The 20,696-nt window shown below is 41.2% G+C and overlaps 1 protein-coding gene across 2 annotated transcripts in view; it reads right to left on the bottom strand.

The window, feature by feature from the left end:
• Nucleotides 1–16,402, bottom strand: part of LOC124114497 (protein wntless homolog) — a 33,959-nt gene extending 17,557 nt beyond the window's left edge. For both annotated transcript variants that reach the window (XM_046475089.2, XM_046475090.2), the window contains exons 1-7: nucleotides 16,230–16,402; nucleotides 12,940–13,239; nucleotides 7,319–7,443; nucleotides 5,610–5,765; nucleotides 4,711–4,847; nucleotides 3,743–4,009; nucleotides 2,196–2,403 (exon numbers count right to left, since the gene is read on the bottom strand). In XM_046475089.2, coding sequence (XP_046331045.2) covers nucleotides 2,196–2,403; nucleotides 3,743–4,009; nucleotides 4,711–4,847; nucleotides 5,610–5,765; nucleotides 7,319–7,443; nucleotides 12,940–13,239; nucleotides 16,230–16,335 — 1,299 coding nt within the window. In that variant the 5' untranslated portion in view covers nucleotides 16,336–16,402. The remainder of the gene's footprint in view (nucleotides 1–2,195; nucleotides 2,404–3,742; nucleotides 4,010–4,710; nucleotides 4,848–5,609; nucleotides 5,766–7,318; nucleotides 7,444–12,939; nucleotides 13,240–16,229) is intronic.
• Nucleotides 16,403–20,696: the final 4,294 nt, after the last annotated feature.

Below are 20,696 nucleotides of genomic sequence, written 5' to 3'. Positions count from 1 at the left end.
GTGAGGTGAAATTGGGTTTAACGTCGCGTCCAAGATTATTGCACTTATATAGCGACGTGCATGTACAAGTGTGTGTTTGTGTGGCTGCTTGTACTAGTCCGGACTGAAGCCGATTTATAGTGCTAGCTCACTGAGATACCATGCCGCAGTTTAACATGAATACCCCACTCAGACAAAGTATACTGACTCCGAGCTGACCAGTCCTTGTTTTAGCCCCTTAATGCCGAGCGCTCTCTGGGGCGGACGCTCTACCACTAGACCACGGAGGCGGTCGGTCTGTGTAGCAACAAGTCAATATCAAAATCATTTGTAGGGAGCAAAGATACAGTTTCTGCAACTTGCATAATGAATTCCCTTGTCTTACGTATTTGGTTTAATATATTTCCGTATAACCATGATCAATAAAACATGGGGAAAACTTTCCATAAGAATACAGGCACTACAAGGTAGCAGTATAGCCTTTACCGTATTTTCTTGAGTATAGTGCGCACCCATGTATAATGCCCACCCCCCTCTAGCAGGTTCAATATTTTGGAAAAAAAGAAATTTGAATATTATGCGCAGAAATTTTTTACACCGTACCCTTTCAGCGAAGTCCGGCAAACGAACGGGTGCTGAGAAACTTCGTCAGTACAAATTCGAAATTTGAGATAAAAAATCACCAGACATGTTTATTTACCGTTTAAATAGTATTTATTGTTCTGCTAGGCATTGTTTTATATTTAGGGATTAAGATTACCTTGCGTATTTTCTCGTAAACTAAGCTGGAAACAGCAATCAGCTGTACACACGTTTTCTTGGAATCGACCGGTGATTCGGTCAAGAAACACCCAATGATATAACTTTATAAGATTTTTAATGCAAGGATCGGCAACAATTGTATCTGAAACTATTTTATTTATCAGGAATAATATATTCCATTATTTTCTTAATTATATGCAACCTTTAATAAACATATTTAAAATAATAATAACCCTAAGCGAAGCAGCTGATCGCTATTCCCGGGCATTATTTTTTACATGGAACATGTCTGACCAGTCACCGTCAAGGCTCACGCGCACATGATCACGTGATCGCGAGAATTTCATGTTGACATAGAATCGTCAAACAAAAACAAATTTGACTTTTAACGAGTCAAAGTATGTCATTTATGATATATGTATCCATTCTCTGTCAACTAAAGTTTGTTTCAAGGCGTCAATAGCGGTATTCTGACCGTGGTTGCTGTTAATAACGGTGAGTTGTGCGATCTTCCGATCGCTTCACACACGATTTCGCCGAAATTAATAAAAACAATATTATCAGATTATAAGGAATTTTGAATAAAATCAATGAAATAAGTTACAAACATAAGTCCTGATATACAAAGAACACTTTTTATAGCCAGACAGTGTAATTACATAATTATTTTGCGTACTTCAGTATGGATTTGTTGACATGGTATTCCCGGTGTTTCGTGCTCACGGTAATGTCTTTCCATGGGGGAAAAAAACATCCAAACTCATAATTCGTGTATTATGCGCACCCCCTTCTACACAGCTGTGTTTTTTCGAAAAAAAGTGCGCACTATACTCAAGAAAATACGGTAATAGCCTTGAGGATTAGTGGGTAGAAATTACCCCTTGACTATGTAACAATCAAGTGGCCATTGCAATTACAGTTAAAGACTGGGTATTACAGTAGTGTAATACTAAGATCACTGGAGAGAGTGAGTTGGGTTTAACCAAGCTTTTAAAAATATTCCAGTATTTTCACAGCATGTCAGTTTAACGTGGGAGGAAAGCCCAAAGTGAGGTAGGTCTCATATGTTTAATACTTTGGTGAAACCCATATAAGCACGGGTATGGTGCTGACAAACCTATAAACATAATCCGGGAGAACGGGTATTCGAACCCATGACAATAGGTTTTTGGACTGGAAAGAGAAAGCAACTCTGCAAGAGAATTGCTGGGCCTAAGATGCCGGTGACTCTTAAGATCAGTGAATGGCTCCCTCATGAAAATGCACTCTAGAAATTTTTTGACAGGCTCTTTATGTGGAAAATTTCAAATATTCCAGAGGTATACCCACACTTGCCCATACAGCACGATGTTAAAATGTCCCATTGTACTTGAAAATGTGGGCCTTTTTTCAAACTTAGGGGCTAAAAGCACAAGGCCCCAACCTAGAATTATCCCAGTGCACTAATGCCATACCGTGTAGAACTTGCGTCGCAGGCTGCTCATGTGGGGGAGGGACACCTTCTTGGCACTGATGTTCCTGAAGACCTTGAAGATCATGTAGCATAGGAAGATAAAATACAGGCATGCCGAGATGCCTGCAAGGATAATGAAGGTCAAGGCCAGGTTTGTGCCAACCTTCGTCGTCCAGATACTGAAGAAGGGGTTTGTCAGCTGGACACCTCTGTAAATAATCAAAGTCATCTTTTGCTGATTGTTTATCATGTTTATCACAGATTCATCATTAAACATTCATCCCGACACTTCCACAATACACAATACTCCTGTTCCCTGTCTTATTCTGGGAATGAACAATTGCAAATGAATTAAATTTTTTTAATTAGCAAAACTAAAATTATAAAAAATCGGCAGTGATTTATAAGTATTTGAGGGTAATTCTACTCTCGCGTAACCCACTGCATTTAACTTCTTAAATTCTATCCTAACTACAGAACTCTATTAAAAGTATTAATAAAAGATTGATAAAACACAACAACATATAGTAGCATTATCATCGAATATCCCTACGTGTAAACTGCGTGTGCACTAACCTAATTCCAGTATGACCAGACCCCTAGCAACATGCTTGCCACAGGCCTGCTAAACGTCAATTAGCTTCTCGTACACATCAAGAAGTAAACCATGACCTCAAGACATGTACGAGGGAAGGCTGGGAGGGTCGCACCCAGAGAAGACTTATCATCAATTACCTATAAATCACTGCTGATTTTTATATAATTTTCGCATAATTCTTCTCTGGGGCGACTCATTGCAAAATCCCCCTGACTCCCATTGAATCTCTCTGATCATGCTGATTGAGGGGGGACATGTCCAGGCTAGAGGATCAGTAATTTTGATGAGTCATAAGAGGTTCTTTGTTATCATGAGTGAACCACGACCCAGTTAGGATCATAGAGTTTTAAGCGGACCAACAGACATCGCTAAGTAAGCGGACACACAGACATTGCTAAGTTAGCGGACCCACAGACATCGCTAAGTTAACATGATGTCCCTACTGAGAAAAAGCAAACCATGGAATCCCGCCTCTAAGCCAATATTGCGTTTGCAACTACCAGCAAAATGCCTTGATGTTGCAATCAAGAATGGAGAGCAGCCATGCCACCCATTAAATCCGCAGATTCGGGTGAGTGAAACAGCCGTATATAGGGAGCATACGACCTTATCATCCTTGAAAGTATGACCCATATGAACCTGGAACACATGACCTTTTGAACCCTGAACATATGACCTTTTGAACCCTGAACATATGACCTTTTGAACCCTGAACATGACCTTTTGAACCCTGAACATATGACCTTATGAACCCTGAACATATGACCTTATGAACCCTAACATATGAGGTGATGTGAGGTGAAATGGGTTTGAACGTCGCGTCCAAGATTATTGCACTTACATAGCGACGTGCATGCACGTGCCTGAACATATGACCTTTTGAACCCTGTAGGTATGACACATATGAACCCTGAAACCTGTAGTCTGAACTGCCACCACTGATTACCTACCTCTCACACATCTCGAAGACGAACAGACAGACACATCCAAAGATGATTGCGGCGAGATGTTTCCAGTACACGCTGAGCTTGTTCCTCTCCAACTGGTCCATCATGTGTTCCCCCGCGAAGATCACCCAGAAGGACAGCAGCATCGCATAGAACGCCCCCTGGCGGATGTCTCCCACCAGCAGCATGTACGGCATGTTGAAGTTCAAGGTCAGCCACTCAATAGGCAGGTTCATGATAGACAAGATTATTCCCAGAGAGAAAAGAGTCCTGAAATAAACAGGTTGTAATATGTGATTACTGCAAAAGAGAATGACATTTCTAAGTGCAGTTCGGTAGGTTATCAGTTGGGTTCATCTTCGAGGATACCATCTCATTTTTATCAAAAATGTCAAGGAATCCTATTTATTAATTGGCTTATGGATCCACCACCCCAAAAAAACAGAAATGTAAAAAACAAATTATAATTCCATTACCTCTACTAATGCCAAGCCAGATAATCACTAATGAATATGTATATGAGACAAGCCATACAGCTTAATGACACAGTGTGGCTTTATTCCCGTGTAAACATGGTAACCCATTCTTTACAATACAATGACAGATTGACAGACACCAGTCTATACTGGATCCACTGTTGGTTTGCACACGGAAATCCTCCACTTTGTGTCAAACACAGGAGTCCCAGTCCCAGTCAATTGAGTGAGTGAGTTGGGTTTAACGCCGCTTTTAACAGTATTCCAGTTATATCAGGGCGTGTCAGCTTGATGTGGGAGGAAAGCCCGAAGTGATGCAGACCACGAGCACGGGTATGGTGTTGACAAACCTAGAAACATAATCGGGGCGAACCGGGATTCGAACCCACAATCATAGGTTTCTGGCATGCACAAGGGACGCAACTCTGCACAGCGAATCGCGGTGCCTTAGACGACTGGGCCACCCGTACCCCCAAGTCCAAGTCAAACACAAACCTTTCCAGCAGGTTGGGGAGACGACTGAGTTTCTGTATTCTGTTCCAGAACCAGACCAGAACAGCTAGGAGGACAGGGAAGACAGTAGTCTTCATGGAGAACCACACCTTGGTGAAACCACCATTCTGGTGGATAGCCTGAAACCATCAAACAATCCAACGTGACTACAGGTGCAAATCCATGGCGTTATGCACATTACAAGACTTTAGTTGACTATTTATTATTATTATTTATTAACATATGATTAAATTTCATAAATGAATTTTAAAATGAACTTCTGACTCTCGCTGAGATCATCTTCCCAAGGCAAGCGTGTCCACTAGCCTATATTAAAGCCTAGTTTCTACCCTTGCCACATCAAGGCCACTTTCCTTGGCTTGACCCTGACGCACCCTCGCGTAGATCACAAGTTGTGCCCCTTGTAATGAAAACGCTATATCCAATCAGATCACTGTTAATGATCTCATATAGCTTCACAAAGATGGCAAATACCATAGGCGACCTAGTCGATCAGATAACGAAAACATTAGCGAATTTCATCCCTGACACAAAAACATAGGCAATTGTTTAAAAGATGAAAAAGGCATATCCGTGTCAACAAAGACACATTCCAGCGGTAAATCACTTTCATATGAAGGTGTACAGTCAAGGATGTTGATTTTGTGATTGGACTGTTGATATGTGTGATAGTCAAGTGATAGTCCAGTCATATTTAGCAAAGGAAAGTTGGCTTGATGTGGCAAGGGTGGAAACAAGACTTTGCTTAAAAAGGCTAGAGGACGCTCTTGCCTCGGGAAAATTGCGCCTGGAGGAACAAGTCCACAGTGTCAACATGCATGATGCTGACGTAGAACATGATGAAAAGCAAACAGTGTGATCAATGGTCCAAGAGCTCTCACCACAACATGGATATCTTCTATCTCGCCAATTCCAAGGTTAATGCCTCGGGACTCCAGCACCGGGATTCGGATATTGACCAGGTAGTAGTCATAGTGCACACTTCCTAGCTCAAAGAAGGGCAAGAGATTACAGTGGTAATGTGCTCCTTCTTCTTTCTGGAAAATTAAACAGGAAATAATAAACAATTTACCCGGCTCATTTGTGGGAGCAGACTAAGTATTCCCAATTTTCAACTAAATATCAATCTTGATGCCTAGAGGTGAGGTGAGGTGAGGTGAGGTGAGGTGAGGTGAGGTGAGGTGAGGTGAGTTTAGTTTTAATGTCGTGTCCAAGATTTTTGCACTTATATAGGGATGCTCTACCTTGATGTCTAGAACAGGTAGAAGACCTTAGTGAGCGAGTGAGTGAGCGAGTATGGTTTTACGCCGCTTTTAGCGATATTCCAGCAATATTACAGCAGGGAAAATCAGAAATGGGCTTCACACATTGTACCCATGTCGGGAATCGATCCCGGGTCTTCGGTGTGACAAGCAAACGCTTTAACCACTAGGCTACCACTATGCAATAGTAGTAAACCAACCATGAATGCCAAATGGTATAGCTCAGATCATCCTCTATATCTCCAGCCTTGCATTTTGTTAAACCTACACTGACCCCTGGATCATTCCCTTGGTTCTCGGGATCTCAAATCACCTGGATTATCCTGGAAATTTTAACCAATGAGAGAAAATCTCCCCAGTCTAAAAGCAATGAGATTTTTTGGAGTGTAATGAGAATTTGCTAATTATCAGAGCTATTTTGTCTTCAAACAGTGTAAACTGTAACAAACCTTATATTTGGGATTCAAACCCACACTGTGGAAACTATTTGATATTCGCCGTTTGTGGTTGTTTGTTTGTTTGTTGTTTAACACCGCACTAAGCAGTATTCCAGCTATATGAAGACGGTCTGTAAATAATCGACTCTGGACCAGACAATCCAGTGATTGACATCATGAGCATCTATCCACGGGCAATTGGGATACAATTACATGAATCAACCAAGTCAGCAAGCCTGACCACCTAATACCATTAGTCGCCTCTTACGACAAGCATTGTTGCCTTTTACAGCAAGCATTAGTTACTGAAGACCTATTCCAACCCGGATCTTCACGACTCTCGTTATTTGTGACTCGGATAATGATGCATTGAATGTTACTGGGTTACATTGATATATCCGCGCACATTCTATATTCAAACACTTCATTATACCAGTTCAAAGTGTATATTATTCGATAATGAGCACTGTCAACTAACATAAAATAAATTGTTTGATAGGCATTACTTAGAAGTTGACAGATGACAAGGTAGACACAATTTTATGGATAACAACTTCTTTAATACTGTATTAAAGAAGTTGTTATCTATAAAATTGTGTCTACCTTGAAATAAAATACTTATTACATTAACATTTCTGTAATCTGTTAGCTTTAGGAAGTGAGTTCAATTATAGATCCTTTAGCAGATGTGTTTACCACGATCAGCTGGTAATTTCTTTTGATCTAAGAACATACCATTTAAAGGGTTAAGTCTAACACTGTTTTGAACAGTATTTCAGTAACTACTCTGTACTCTGTAGCAGCATAATGTAGGAAAAAAATTCAAATGGATTTGGGTCATGGACATTCACCAGTATGGTGCTGACAAGGATCACAACCAGGGTGACTTACTTCATGTTCTTCAAGATGACATTCAAGATGGCGGTCCTCGGTGGCCCTTGCAAGTTCCTTCCAGTCATCTTCGTGTTTGTCACGGTATGCGATGCTGGCCAACATCCGCAGCACGGGGTCAGGGCCTGCAGATAGCAGATCAATTCAATTTTACAAGCACTGGATTGTGCTTGAGATTTCTAGAGATTCGAATTTGCGCTCGCAACTTGATGACATCATATATTGGACAATGTTATTGTTTAGGAGTGTCTAATGAGCCTAGTGAGTCGTTTATCGTACAATAAAACACAGAATAATCCTTGATGCGCGAGTGGATTATTCTCCCGTGAGTCGTTTATTTCTTATATGAGACATCAACATTATGTAGAGCCTCCCGCTCGTTTATTTCTTAAATATGCCACATTCCAGTCGCAACTATGGTTACCATCACCATCACTTGTTTGGGCAACCTGCTCATGTGAGGTCCCCAGCTTACTCTTTTGTAGAGCATACAGGCTGGTATAACTGTGATGTGGGGATGGTTGGATGGGAGTTTCGCATGTGAGATAGGATATGTAATATAAAATATACAATTTATTAAAAATTTCCAAATTTTTAAAACAATCCTGCGAATGTATTGGCTTGATAGGAGCCAAAAGGACACTGTGGTCCAGGATACTTCTGTAGTCGAAGCTGTTGACAAGGGGGGAAAAACAACTTTCTTGATGAGCGTTGTAGATGCATGGAAGCTTGAAGGTAAGGCTCTCACTGGGCCAGTGGTCTTTAGATTGCTAGGCCTTAAATAGAGGAGAGCAGAGGGATGGTGAATAACATGTCTGGCTGTCTAGGGAGTTGGTTCTTTGCAATAAAGTCCCATCTCAGGTGTAGGAAGACTGTCTGCAGCGTGATGTGCTGAAAGTCTTTATCCGCTAGTGGTTCGTAAGCTTCCAATGGAGTGTTTCCGGTTTTGGAACTAGCTGGCTTGAGAGTGGGTGAAGTAGTAGGTCTGTCCCTTGAGGTAGACGATGATGTCTTCAATCTCAAACGTTTACAAGGACGTTGAACCAACTCCTCACTGGCCAGAAGTGTGCGACTGAAAGTAGATGAAGTGTCTAAGAAATTTTGCAACACCTGAGGCAGAAGTCATGTCAGTCCTTTCCAAAAGGGGTGGGGTGGGGTGGGGTGGGGTGGGGTGGGGTGGGTAGATGAACCTCGATAATTGAGTGTTGCATTTGATCGCAAATAGGTCGACTTTTGGTTTCTGGTAGAGCTAGTAAATCCACTGAAAGATCTCCGGAAGAAGCTGTCGCTCCATCATGGATGGTTGATCTGGTCGGGATAGCGCATCTGATACATTTTGAATCCTCGGAATGTGCCTGGCTTGAATTAGAATGTGAAGCAAGTCTACCAGTTTAAAAAAAATGGATTGTCGTTTGTGGGAGTGATGCATATATCGCCAGTCCTATCTCGTTGATGTACCACACAAATGATGCACTGTCTGATTGAACCATCAGTGGGGACGATTGCAGTACCTCCGCTCAGTCTGTTACTTGTAACATCACTTCTTTTAAGTGTAGGTTGTTGATGTGTAGATTTCATTTGTCTGCAGACCAACACCCTGTCACTAGTTGATCTAACAAGTGAGCTCCCAAATCGATCATCGAAGCGTCGTCAAACAGGTGGTGCATTGTCAAGAAGATTCCTTTGCAGATGTTTGACTCCCAAAGCCATCCTTGAAGGTGACGTAGTTACGACATCTGGACTCGAATCTTGATCTTGCAATTGTTCTTCTTCAGAAATGGTCTCAGAAACCACTGTAAAACTACTAAAAGGTCAAAACTGCAGCTGACCACTCTGAAAAAGCCTAGGATGATGACAATACAATACAATGTGACAATACAATTCAGTGTTAGAAACTAACAGTTTTAGTCCACTAGTCCTTATAATGATAACATCTAGCAACACCCTCAAAAAGTTAAAATTTCTACTAGTCCTTATGATATCTTAACTAATGGGCAGTTTGGCAAGGACTACAGGACCAGTGCCAATTTCTCACGCTGATAATGTGAACTGTATTGCACTAATTTGCAGACAATGTGGTGTCCCAACTTCCGAAGAAAAAACAGGTGTACATGCAGCCAGTTTCCTGTAGAATGCTTCATGGCGCATTAACAATGTGATCTTCTGTGCTATTTTATGCATGTGAATAAATCTTGAAGATGTAAAAAATCTTCGATTGTCTGCCGATCATTCTGGTGAAAGTTCAACGAACTATCCTATCAATCATCCCTTTCTCGGCGATGTCTTTCCTGATAGTGGTAAAATTCCCAATCCTGATCGTAAATATTTTGCCGATCCTCCAGGCATGGATACATTGGACGATTATATAAATCTACAAATGTACGCTGAATATCCCTGGTCGATTGTCAAACCTCTTCCAATCCTCAAGGGTCGTCGGTCAGTGAACAATCCTGTGTTCCCATCATCTGAGATAGTTAATCACCTCCCTGGGACTCCTGATTAATTGTCCGATCGGTCCTTGGTTGAACGTGTAACAAAATCCCTGTGAAGAGTGCGTCCCAAGTCATTATCTCAATAAGAAGCTGTGGAAGTGATCGTAGCTGGCTTATTAATTTGCAAGACTACCGATCACAACAGACTCTCTGATCGTTGAAATAAGTCGGCTTTCAGCAAATATCACAGCTCTAAAGATGATCCTCACTGTGACGATGATAATCCTGGCCCCGAACATCGAGCAATCACTGATCCTCCAAGTTCATTAAATGATGCACAGCTCATTCATGACCATTGTATCGTCATCTATCCTCAAGGTACTTTGAGCGAAGTGGAGTATTTCCCCAATCTTTTTGGTAAGATGATAGTGGTGGGATTCGTCAATCCCGATCCAGGCTGTCAAAAGCCTCCGATCCTCTGACAATTGCTTAGGGGAGTAACACAACTGATCCCTGTCGAACCTCCTAAATGATGGAGTAAATGACAATCCTTATCCTGATTGATATAATCTAGCACTCCTCTCGATATAACGACAGTGAAGATCGATGACTCTCTGCAGAACCATGTGAAATCCTCTCCAAAGTTTCATAAGGTCTCGTCAAATCCTCAGTCGGAACCTCCGACGAAGGAAGCGTTGTGGAGAGCTGGGACGAAACTCTCTGTTGGATCTGGTGTTGATCATCAGACAGTAGAGGGAATCATAGCAGTTTTGGAAGATGATCGAACATGGTCCATCCTCGATCAACAATGCCCCTATTTTCAATGAGGATATCATCACTGTTTATCATACACTTCTTAAACTTAAAGATCAAGAAAATGAAGACTGATAAGCATCATGATCAGGTACCTTAACCATTACTACTACCCTCTGCCCATAACCATGATAGTGAGTGAGTGAGTGAGTGAGTTTGGTTTAACGCCGCTTTTAACAGTATTACAGTTATATCGCGGCGTGTCAGCTTAATGTTGGAGGAAAGCCTGAGGTGATGCAGGTCTTAGACGTTTACCACTTCGGTGAAACCCATGAGCACGGGTATGGTGCTGACAAACCTAGAAACATAATCGGGGCAAACCGGGATTTGAACCCACAATCATAGGTTTCTGGCGTGCCCAAGGGACGCAACTCTGCACAGAGAATCACGGCGCCTTAGACGACTGGGCCACCCATGCCCCCCACATAACCATGATAACAAGCAGGACAAGTGAAGCCTTCATAAAATATTTTCTCAATGCCTAAGTAATTATACTGTCGACTTCAAATACAGTATACAAGCCTTCCATCTATGGTTTTATCATCATGATCATGTCAACTACCTTGAATATATACCTCTTTATATAGTTGTAACCATGTACAGTGTATGTTTATAATGTACCATGATGTACACGCTTATAATGAACTGTGTTTTTGGTCCGGCCATATGCAGTTTATTTTATCATATGAAATTGGTAGATATAAAACCACATGCTAATAACGAAATAACGGACATAGCAGACTCACTTTGTGGTCCTGTGAGTACTCTGTCAACGATAATGTTTAAGTTTATAACTAACTGTTAATCCTTGAGCTGAGCTGCTCACGTGTCACAAATCTGCCTATCAAAACACCCACGGACTCGCGGCTGTTCAAAGCTGCAATTAACAATTGAAGGCAATTGATTTATCGACACCTTGTCCTCAAATACACCCACATTAACAATAGAATCACAGTGATGAGACTTTAGCCTTTGAAGTGGATATAATCTGTGTGTAAAATGCAACAAATAGAGTGGGGAAATTAAGTATCGATAAACATGATAATCTTGCGTTGGCAGACACACCTCGAAATGCTTATAACGAACTACGGAAATAACGAACTAAGAATAGTGGTCCCTTTGAGTTTGTTACCATGGTTACTGTACTTTGAAATTGAATAAAACTGAGTAAAAACAAGCATAAGATACTCACATCCCCTGCCATGGGTGCTTTCTGTATTAGATTCAGCTAATGTATTCATTAACGGCAGACAAATTAACACCAGTATATCCATATAAGGAGAAGGTACTGTTTGGTTCTTTGACGTGTGTATATGCAAACATTCATACAAAAATGTAGGATTGTTTCTTAATTGCAACCCAGATGAAACACCACCCAAAAATGCACTAAGTCATGAAAAACAAAAAAATGAAAAACATCAAATGCCCTGATTGGCAAAAGACACTTGTTCATCCCCAGGTCATCTTCCCTAGGCAAGGGAGTTAACTGACTATAAAAGTCCAGTTTCCACCCTTGCCGAACTAAGCTGGTATTATCATGATTATGGAGGTACATTTTGGCTGGGCTACCGAGTCTATGCATAGTCCAATCAAATTTGCACAAATCCGTTTCCTAAACCGTGGTGCTGATTTTGATCGATTCGGGATTTGCAAAGCATGTGCACCGCCAACTCGTTGTTTAACAGATATTTTCCGAATCTTTTCATGATTTTAATCATGGTGCTCACGTGATTTTAATCACTTCGCGATGCAAGACCCGTTTTATCACAATATAGATCTTGATTATCGATCAGGTTGTCTTGACTGGGCGTCACCATATTGTTTGAATCAAATGTAAGTGATACGAGAGGTGGAATCTGATTGGTCCATAGGAGAGGCTTAGAAGGGACATAACTTGTAATAACCACTGGTGGCGCTAAAATCGAGCCCAGGAATTCCAGCCTAGTTCGGCAAGGGTGGAAACTGGTCTTTTGAAGTCTGTTAACTCGGGAAGATGTCCCCGGGTTTTTACACATACAAAGTTTTGTGAAAAAATATGTAATGGTTTACAAGTGATAACCAGGAAAAGAGCCCTCCCCAGAATGTGTACTGAGTCCAACTTGTTTCCATGGAAACCAGAAAAGCTAAAAATGTTAGAAATCTCTAAGTGGCAAAAGACACCAGTTCAGTACCCAAACGATATGTGTGCAAAGTTTGGTAAGAAATAGTGAATGGCTTTTGAGTTTTTTCGGATGACGAATGGACAGCACCCATTTCTATATCCCCCTCCTACTTCAAGGCGGGGGATAATATAGACAAAAACTAAGGTATGAAACAAAACTTCAAAGGGGAAAAAACAGGATCATGACATGCTTCGCTACATACTTTATTACTTACCAATAGGGTTCTTAGAACTGTAGCCAATGTCAATTTGTATGACTGCGATGAGGTTCTGAAACCACCTGGACATGTCGAGCTGTTTTCCACCGCGGGGCAGCGGTAGCCATTGGGCAAACACTATCTGGTTGGCCTCTACTCTTTTTTTCTGGATTATATCATCCTTCAAGTTACTGACTTGATAACATTCATCTCTTGACTTGCTTGAACGAGGATTGAACCAACTGGAAGCATTGAAGGCCTTCTTAGAGTCAATACACTTCACAGTCAGTGCACTGATGACATTGGATGGTGATGGTGCTGCAATAGAAAGTAAGTGCTGAATAAACTTTGTCAATTCAGTGTTGGTGTTTAAGCATTAACCATGTTAACCCTCTAATCTAAGGACCTGTGTGTATTACATAATTTATGAAAAGTTTGATTATGCTTATATGATTGTTAGTTTCTTTGTTGTTTAACGCCACATTCAGCAATATTCCAGCTATATGATGGCGGTCTGTAAATAATCAAGTCTGGACCAGACAATCCAGTGATTGACATCATGAGCATCTATCCACGCAATTGGGATACAATGAATGCATCAACCAAGTCAGCGAGCCTGACCACCCGATCCCGTTAGTCGCCTCTTACGACAAGCATAGTCGCCTTTTACGGCAAGCATGGGTTGCTGAAGACCTATTCTAACCAGCATCTTCACTGGTCAAGTTCATATGTTTATAAGAAGAAAACACAAATAATAAAAGTTAAATAATGCTAATCCTTTGATTTCTATTTCTACATGAATTGCTTCATTTAATATGTTCAAAAGGACATATTCACTTAACATGCAAAACATTGAAACGATAAATACGAGCTTGATGTGATGCAGCTTGAAGTGATGCGGATCTTAGATGTCTACCATTGTCTACCATTGTCTACCACTTTGGTGAAACCCATTAGCACCAGTAACATGAGAAAAATCACATCTGAACATATGACTTGACCAGTAACATTCCCACAGCCAAATCTCCTGGCATCACTCTGCTCAAATATCCAGAATTTCTACTTGGGATCAATAATATCAAGATAATGCAATGTTATTAATCTGTCATTTTGAATCCATGGATTCATTTATCCAGGAATCAATCAGGTTATTTCTACAACTATGAATCGAAGTTAACAAGGTCAAAGTAAATCATTTTTCTACAAGTTTCTGAAACAAAATTTACTTGCAATCATCATTCCTAAAAAGATATGACGATGTTTTTTTTCACAACTTTACACATTTCCGTTTTAGAGATATCTGTCTGAGTTTGTGTATGCTTCCATTGTAAACACACGACCAACGTCACAAAACTCAATTCTGGGTAAACCAACTAGGCTGACCCATAGTATTGGAGAAAATCTGTTTGAAAAAATCTCTGAATTTGTCAAAATTATTAAGAAAAAAACCCATCAAACCTTTTTCTTGAAAACTGTATATTAAATGAGTCTAACTGGGAGTGTTTGATTTACAACACTGAATATTTTGGCCATTGTGAAAGGTTGATAGAGGTGCCAATATATAATCGAAGTGGGGGATGTATGAAACGTGCCAAGTATAGGTGAACGACCTGCAGTATATGCAGCTATTAATATTAGGTAGCTGTTTGTCTGTAGTTTAACGCCACACTCAGCAATATTCCAGATATATGATGGGACTGTAAATAATCCAGCTTCTTTAGACAAGGATGAGTTGCTGAAGACCAATTCTTACCTGGATCTTCATGGATAGCCATGGCTTCCAACAGAGCCAATATACCAATATCAGCATATCATGTATATTACCAAATTGATAACATAGCTTTACACAGGTCACACGCAGGACTTTTTGACATTTGAACAGAGGCTGAGAGATTTGGCTCTGGTGAAATTACTGGTAAAGTTGAAGATTAAAATGTCATGTTCAGAAGGGAAACCAAGAGGAATCAGGTATTTCTCGAACATTAGCTTACATTAGCTTTTCGATGAAAATAGATATTTATTACATAATTCAAGGACATATTGAACATGTTATATGAAAATTATCTTTCTATGTTCAGTAAATTTAAAGAGATTTTAAGTTTCATTGAGGATGGAGGTAGGGGTGGAAGGGCAACTCAGGTACCCGGGTCGTGTGGGTTCTGCGTGGATAGTCAAGTGATATATTGTTTATGGACAAAAATTATCCGGAATTATCTGGAATTTACAAGTCACTTTTGTTCGCATTTCTTTCTGACTATGCACCCATTCCTTCTGAATTTTCATATGGTTGAATAACCATAATGATAATGATAACCATACCAGAAATTCTACATTACCAGCGACGACAATGGTATCTGCTAGATTTATACTGGACATAGCTCAGTTAAATATGCAAAGTGATTGGCCTAACAGAAGAAATATTGTGCAGTAGTTGAATCCCAGAGGCCTAACCCAGGATAACCCTAGTCAGCTGTTGATCAGGGATTTTGTTTGTCTCTTTGTTGATTAACACTGGCGAACTGTAAATAATCATGTCTGGACAAGACAATCCTGTGATCACACATCATGAGCATTGATCTATGCAATTGGGATTCGACGACTTGCATTAGCCATGTCAACGAGTGTGACCATCCGATTCCATTAGTCGCATCTTACGACAAGCATGGAATGCTGAAGATCAATTCTAACCGGGATCTTCCAGGGTCTGATCAGAGATGGGATGAATGGGCCTCCAGTGAACTGTGAGACACTGGTGAGTTGGATCCAATTCGCTAAATAGCACGGAAGGGTAAACTACAGGCTTGTCAAAACATCAATTCTGATTTAGAACGTCTGTATAATTCTCGAGTCACATCCCATAACAACACGACTGCCTACAGTTACCCTAGTCCGTCTCACAGTCCCTGAAACATTATATTCCCTTCCGCCCAGCCCTTACTGTTATGCTATAAATGACATACATGAAGCAAGTCTAGAATTCCAGCAGGTACAGGTAGCATATCTCCCATCTCACTGGGGCTCTGCAATTTAAATGGATAAATCAAGTTGCTTAGACTCATTGTCGTATCAAAATCATTTTCAGCGCTAGTATTTTAGTGCCTAAGTGTCCCGATCAGTCTCAACATCCACATGATCAACCCTGTCACCCAATTTGTACGATTCCTTGGACAAAGACTGTACTGGGTGAACCTGCGTCCAACAGCCATGATGAGTGTCTGTCTGCTAGTGAGGATTGCAAATCAAAACAACCTCGCAAAAAGATAAACAAAAGCACACTGCAGTAACGTGCTCATCAGTCACATTCTTACCTATGATTCCTCCGATCAGGAAAAACCCCACAAGGACCAACAAAAGCGACACTCCAAGTATCGAAAGTTTTCTATTGCTCAAGTTTTCTAAGACCACCCCGGCCATTTTGACAATAACTTTCTGAATAATGTGTCAATCGGCAATCCTCCAAACCCTTTGATGTGCGCGCCATCTATTGCCCGTCTGGAAACTAAGGGAGATAACTTAACTGTCTGGCATTTATTAGACTACCACTAGACACGACGTAAAACAAGAAAGTTGTTTTCTATAAATTGTGTCTACTTTGTCACTGGACACAATACGCACAAGCATGAACCAACGGCAGCCTTATGATGTTGGACGTGCCACAAATATCTAAATTACATATATTACACACATACATACAAACATACATATTTGTTAGCCAACACACTGAAAAAGACATAAAAACACGCTCGATGTTTTAAAATTTGAATTTATAACGCCAGTGAAAGATTCAATACTTCGTTCCACAATTTCAGTATTTCGGATTTTTTGTGCATCTTTTCACAAAATCACGTTTTGCTGAGACTCAATACAGTCAGTTCTGCCAGTTATTACATTTTCTCACACTATGGATGCTGCGATTTCTTGCCAAATGTTTTTCTCAAATACCTTTTCATACAGTAAATTATTATGAACACGAAGGAATTAGTCCTCCCTTATTTTTGAATTCACTCAAAATATAAATGATATGTACCATTCTGTCTGCAGCTGTAATAAATATAATCCACACAAAACATTCTCCAAATCACCCTTGAGCATGCAATGATTTATATTGACACCTTGAAATAACAAATGTTATATTTGAGATAACACTTTCTTGGTAAAGTGCACATTTTAGTACTCTTTTTTTTTAGGGGGGGGGGGGGGGGGGTGAGTCCCATGCAGGATTCGAACCAACACTCTCAGAGTGAGGCACCATAAAAGGCATTGTGTATTCATATCTTGAAACAACATACGATTTGGATGAAAAACTAAAATCTCCAACACATTTCATCGAGAGAGTGAAGGAAGGGAGAACATCATTTATTCATCTTTTGCATCTTCGATCACACCGTTAACCTGGCTCCGCGGAGAGTAACCGACAGGTTCATTATGCACATCAAAGAAAACCTTTCCGTGAAACAACATCTTCTAGACACTTCCAGTCGCCAGATTACCTCCGCCTGCAGTGCCCGGGGCAACATGGCGGCCTTACCAGATCAGGGCTTGTAGACTTAGAATCGTCTAGGAAATATTTAATTACAAAATGCAAATCATTTGCAATGTAGTTTTTTTCCTGATGATGAATTCATATAGCTGGCTGGACTTGTTTTTTTTGTTTTGTTATTCTGTGTTCAATTTTACTCCACTTATTTATTCGGTAATCATGTATGTATGTATGTATGTATGTATGTATGTATGTATGTATGTATGTATGTACACTCTCTCAAAAAAGAAACGCAACCACTATATTTTTAAGATGTTTATCTCAATATTCAAGTTATTATAACACATTTATTATTGAAGACAACAATATGAAATTTGGCATGGTGGCAGTACAGTTATGCAAGTTTAAGTCCAGACTTCGACAGTTCTCTCAATAAGATTGACTTGACGCTATGGGGCATCTTTCTCAGTACCTCGTATGAGCGCCACGATCACAGCATTACACCTCCTAGGAACAGAACGGATTAGACGCCGGATTCTTTCCTGAGGGATTGCTCTCCACTCCTGCAGTGCAACGGCTAGTGCATCCAACGTCTGCGGCGGCGGTGTACGTGCACGTACTCGTCGGTCCAGATAATCCCAAGGATGTTCGATTGGGTTGATGTCTGGTGATCGGGAGGGCCATGGTAACACGTTGACGTTATAATTCTGGAGAAAATTCACTGTTGCATGAGCAGTGTGCGGCCGGGCGTTGACGTGTTGATAGTGCTCCCTCTGTTGGTCGATAATCGGCAGAAGATGAGGCTGTAAGACATCATTGATATAGCGCTGGGCTGTCAAATTGCCACGAATGATCACCAAGTCTGATCTTTGGTTGAAAGACATGGCTCCCCACACCATGACGCTCCCTTCTCCAAATCTGTCGACCTGCCGAACACAGTTCGGGGCAAAACGTTCGTTTCCTCTTCTATAGACACGCTGTCTTCCGTCACGGCGTTGTAAGAGAAAACGTGATTCGTCACTAAACCAGACGCGCCTCCAGTTTCTTAGGGTCCATATCCGAACGTTGGTGCACCACCTGAGTCTTTGGCGTCGATGTTGGTAGCGTAAAACAGGTCCAATAAGTGGTCTTCTTGCACGTAGACCGGCCTCTGGTAGACGGTTCCTAATTGTTTGTGCGGACACTCTTCTCAAACCTGGCACCTGTGTTGCAGTGACGGTAGGTGTGGCTAGCCGATTACGTAGGTGGGTGACCCGGATGAATCGATCCTGAGGTGGTGTGGTAACCCTTGGCCAACCACTTCTGGGGCGATCTTCAGTTGCATGAAACTGGGTGTATCGGCTCCAAAGTCGGGAAATCGTTGTTTTATGAACATTGAGGTGCCGGGCAACGTTTCCAAATCTTTGTCCGGCCTCAATACGACCAATGGCGATATTTCGATCTGCAGCACTCAACCGTGGCATATTCGACCTTGTCTTTCGGTGAAAATGATAGAGTGAATCGCTAATCAACACGTGCTTTTATAAACCCATACTTCTACTGCTCTTTCCATGAATTGCACGTGCATGAGGCCTTTAGCATAGGCCAAGTGAAAATTGTGCTCACTATGATGAAAGAAACAATAAAATGCCCTTGTGCACGAAAATTGGTGTGTTTGGGCGCTTACGTTAACAAACATTGTAGATGGTATAAGTGCATATCAGAAAAATTGTATTTACAATCAATATTTTTCTTCTATGGGTATGTGTGTGTGTGTGTGTGTGTGTGTGTGTGTATAAATATGGCGAGCCTAGAAAGTACAAAAGATGATGTTTATAATGACATAACATAACATTAACGTCTTCGTTCGTAATTTCTATGCTTGCCCTGTTGGGGAAATCCTAACCGTATGGAATTTGGTTGAGCTAAGGTTTTCTAAAAGTGGTGTGTCCTTTTGCGTGTTCGGTTTATATCTACCACCGACTACATCGGGTCGGCAATACGCTAACATGTGTTTGCAACAGAATGCCTGTCTGGAGACTTAGGTGACACGTGGGCGTCATCATGACGCCACATGTCGTCCCAACCTGCTGCTGTACATATCTACAGTCGGCGTCAAGTTGCATCACGCGCACCTGAGATAATTACATTACGCGTTAACGAATCTGTTGATATGTGTAAAGTTCGAGAGATTGGTTTAACGCGGCTTTGAGCTGTGTCAGCTTGATTCCGGAGGAAAGCCCGAAGTAATACAGGTCTTAGATATTCAGACCCGTGAAGATCCGGGGTAGAATAGGTCTTCAGCAACCCACGCTTGCCATAAAAGGCGACTATGCTTGTACGAGGCGACTAACGAGATCGGGTGGTCAGGCTCGCTGACTTGGTTGATGCATGTCATCGTATCCCAATTGCGTAGATCGATGCTCATGATGTCAATCACTGGATTGTCTGGTCCAAACTCGATTATTTACAGACCGGCGTCATATAGATGGAATATTGCTGAGTGCGGCGTTAAACAACAAACAAACAAAATCTTAGACATTTACCACTTTGGTAAAACCCATGTGGTGTTGACAAATCTGGAAACATAATCAGGGCAAATATGGGATTCGAACCCACGACCATAGGTTTTAGGCACGCTTAACCGTAACGCAGCGCAACGAATGGAGCTACCTGTTTAAGGACCCGTTACAATACATCCTCAGCAACCCATGCTTGCCGTAAAAGGCGACTATGCATGTCGTTAGAGCCGACTAACGGGATCGGGTGGTCAGGCTCGCTGACTTGGTTGATGCATGTCATCGGATCGATGCTCATGATGTGAATCACTGGATTGTCTGGTCCAAACTCGATTATTTACAGACCGCCGTCATATATCTGGGATACTGCTGAGTGTTGCGTTAAACAACAAACAAACAAACAAACAAACAAAACAAAAAACACAAACAGATGTGTTTAAGGCGATGGTGTGCTGTAATGCCAATATGATATATTCCCTTCACGAGGCTCACTGAGAAACCGAGATTGACCTCTGAGTAAACAAGCACAAAAAAAACCCAATTAGATCCTGTCAGCTGTAGCCATGACTTCGTGCACACAGAATTGACCATAGACCAACATTTAGTCTATGATGTCTTATATTACACAATACTCTTCTCTCCTCTAAAATTAAAACAAAACAAAATTATTCTGATGCTGATGTGGAATCGAGCAAACTAGAGCTGGCTACACTTGCTTTTGTGTGTGTGTGTGTGTGTGTGTGTGTGTGTGTGTGTGTGTGTGTGTGTGTGTGAGAGAGAGAGAGAGAGAGAGAGAG

Source organism: Haliotis rufescens, unplaced genomic scaffold, assembly GCF_023055435.1.
Source record: "Haliotis rufescens isolate VD_foot unplaced genomic scaffold, xgHalRufe1.0.p SCAF_2, whole genome shotgun sequence".
In the NCBI taxonomy this organism is placed as follows: Eukaryota; Metazoa; Mollusca; class Gastropoda; order Lepetellida; family Haliotidae; genus Haliotis; species Haliotis rufescens.
This window is presented reverse-complemented; position numbering and strand designations above follow the sequence as displayed.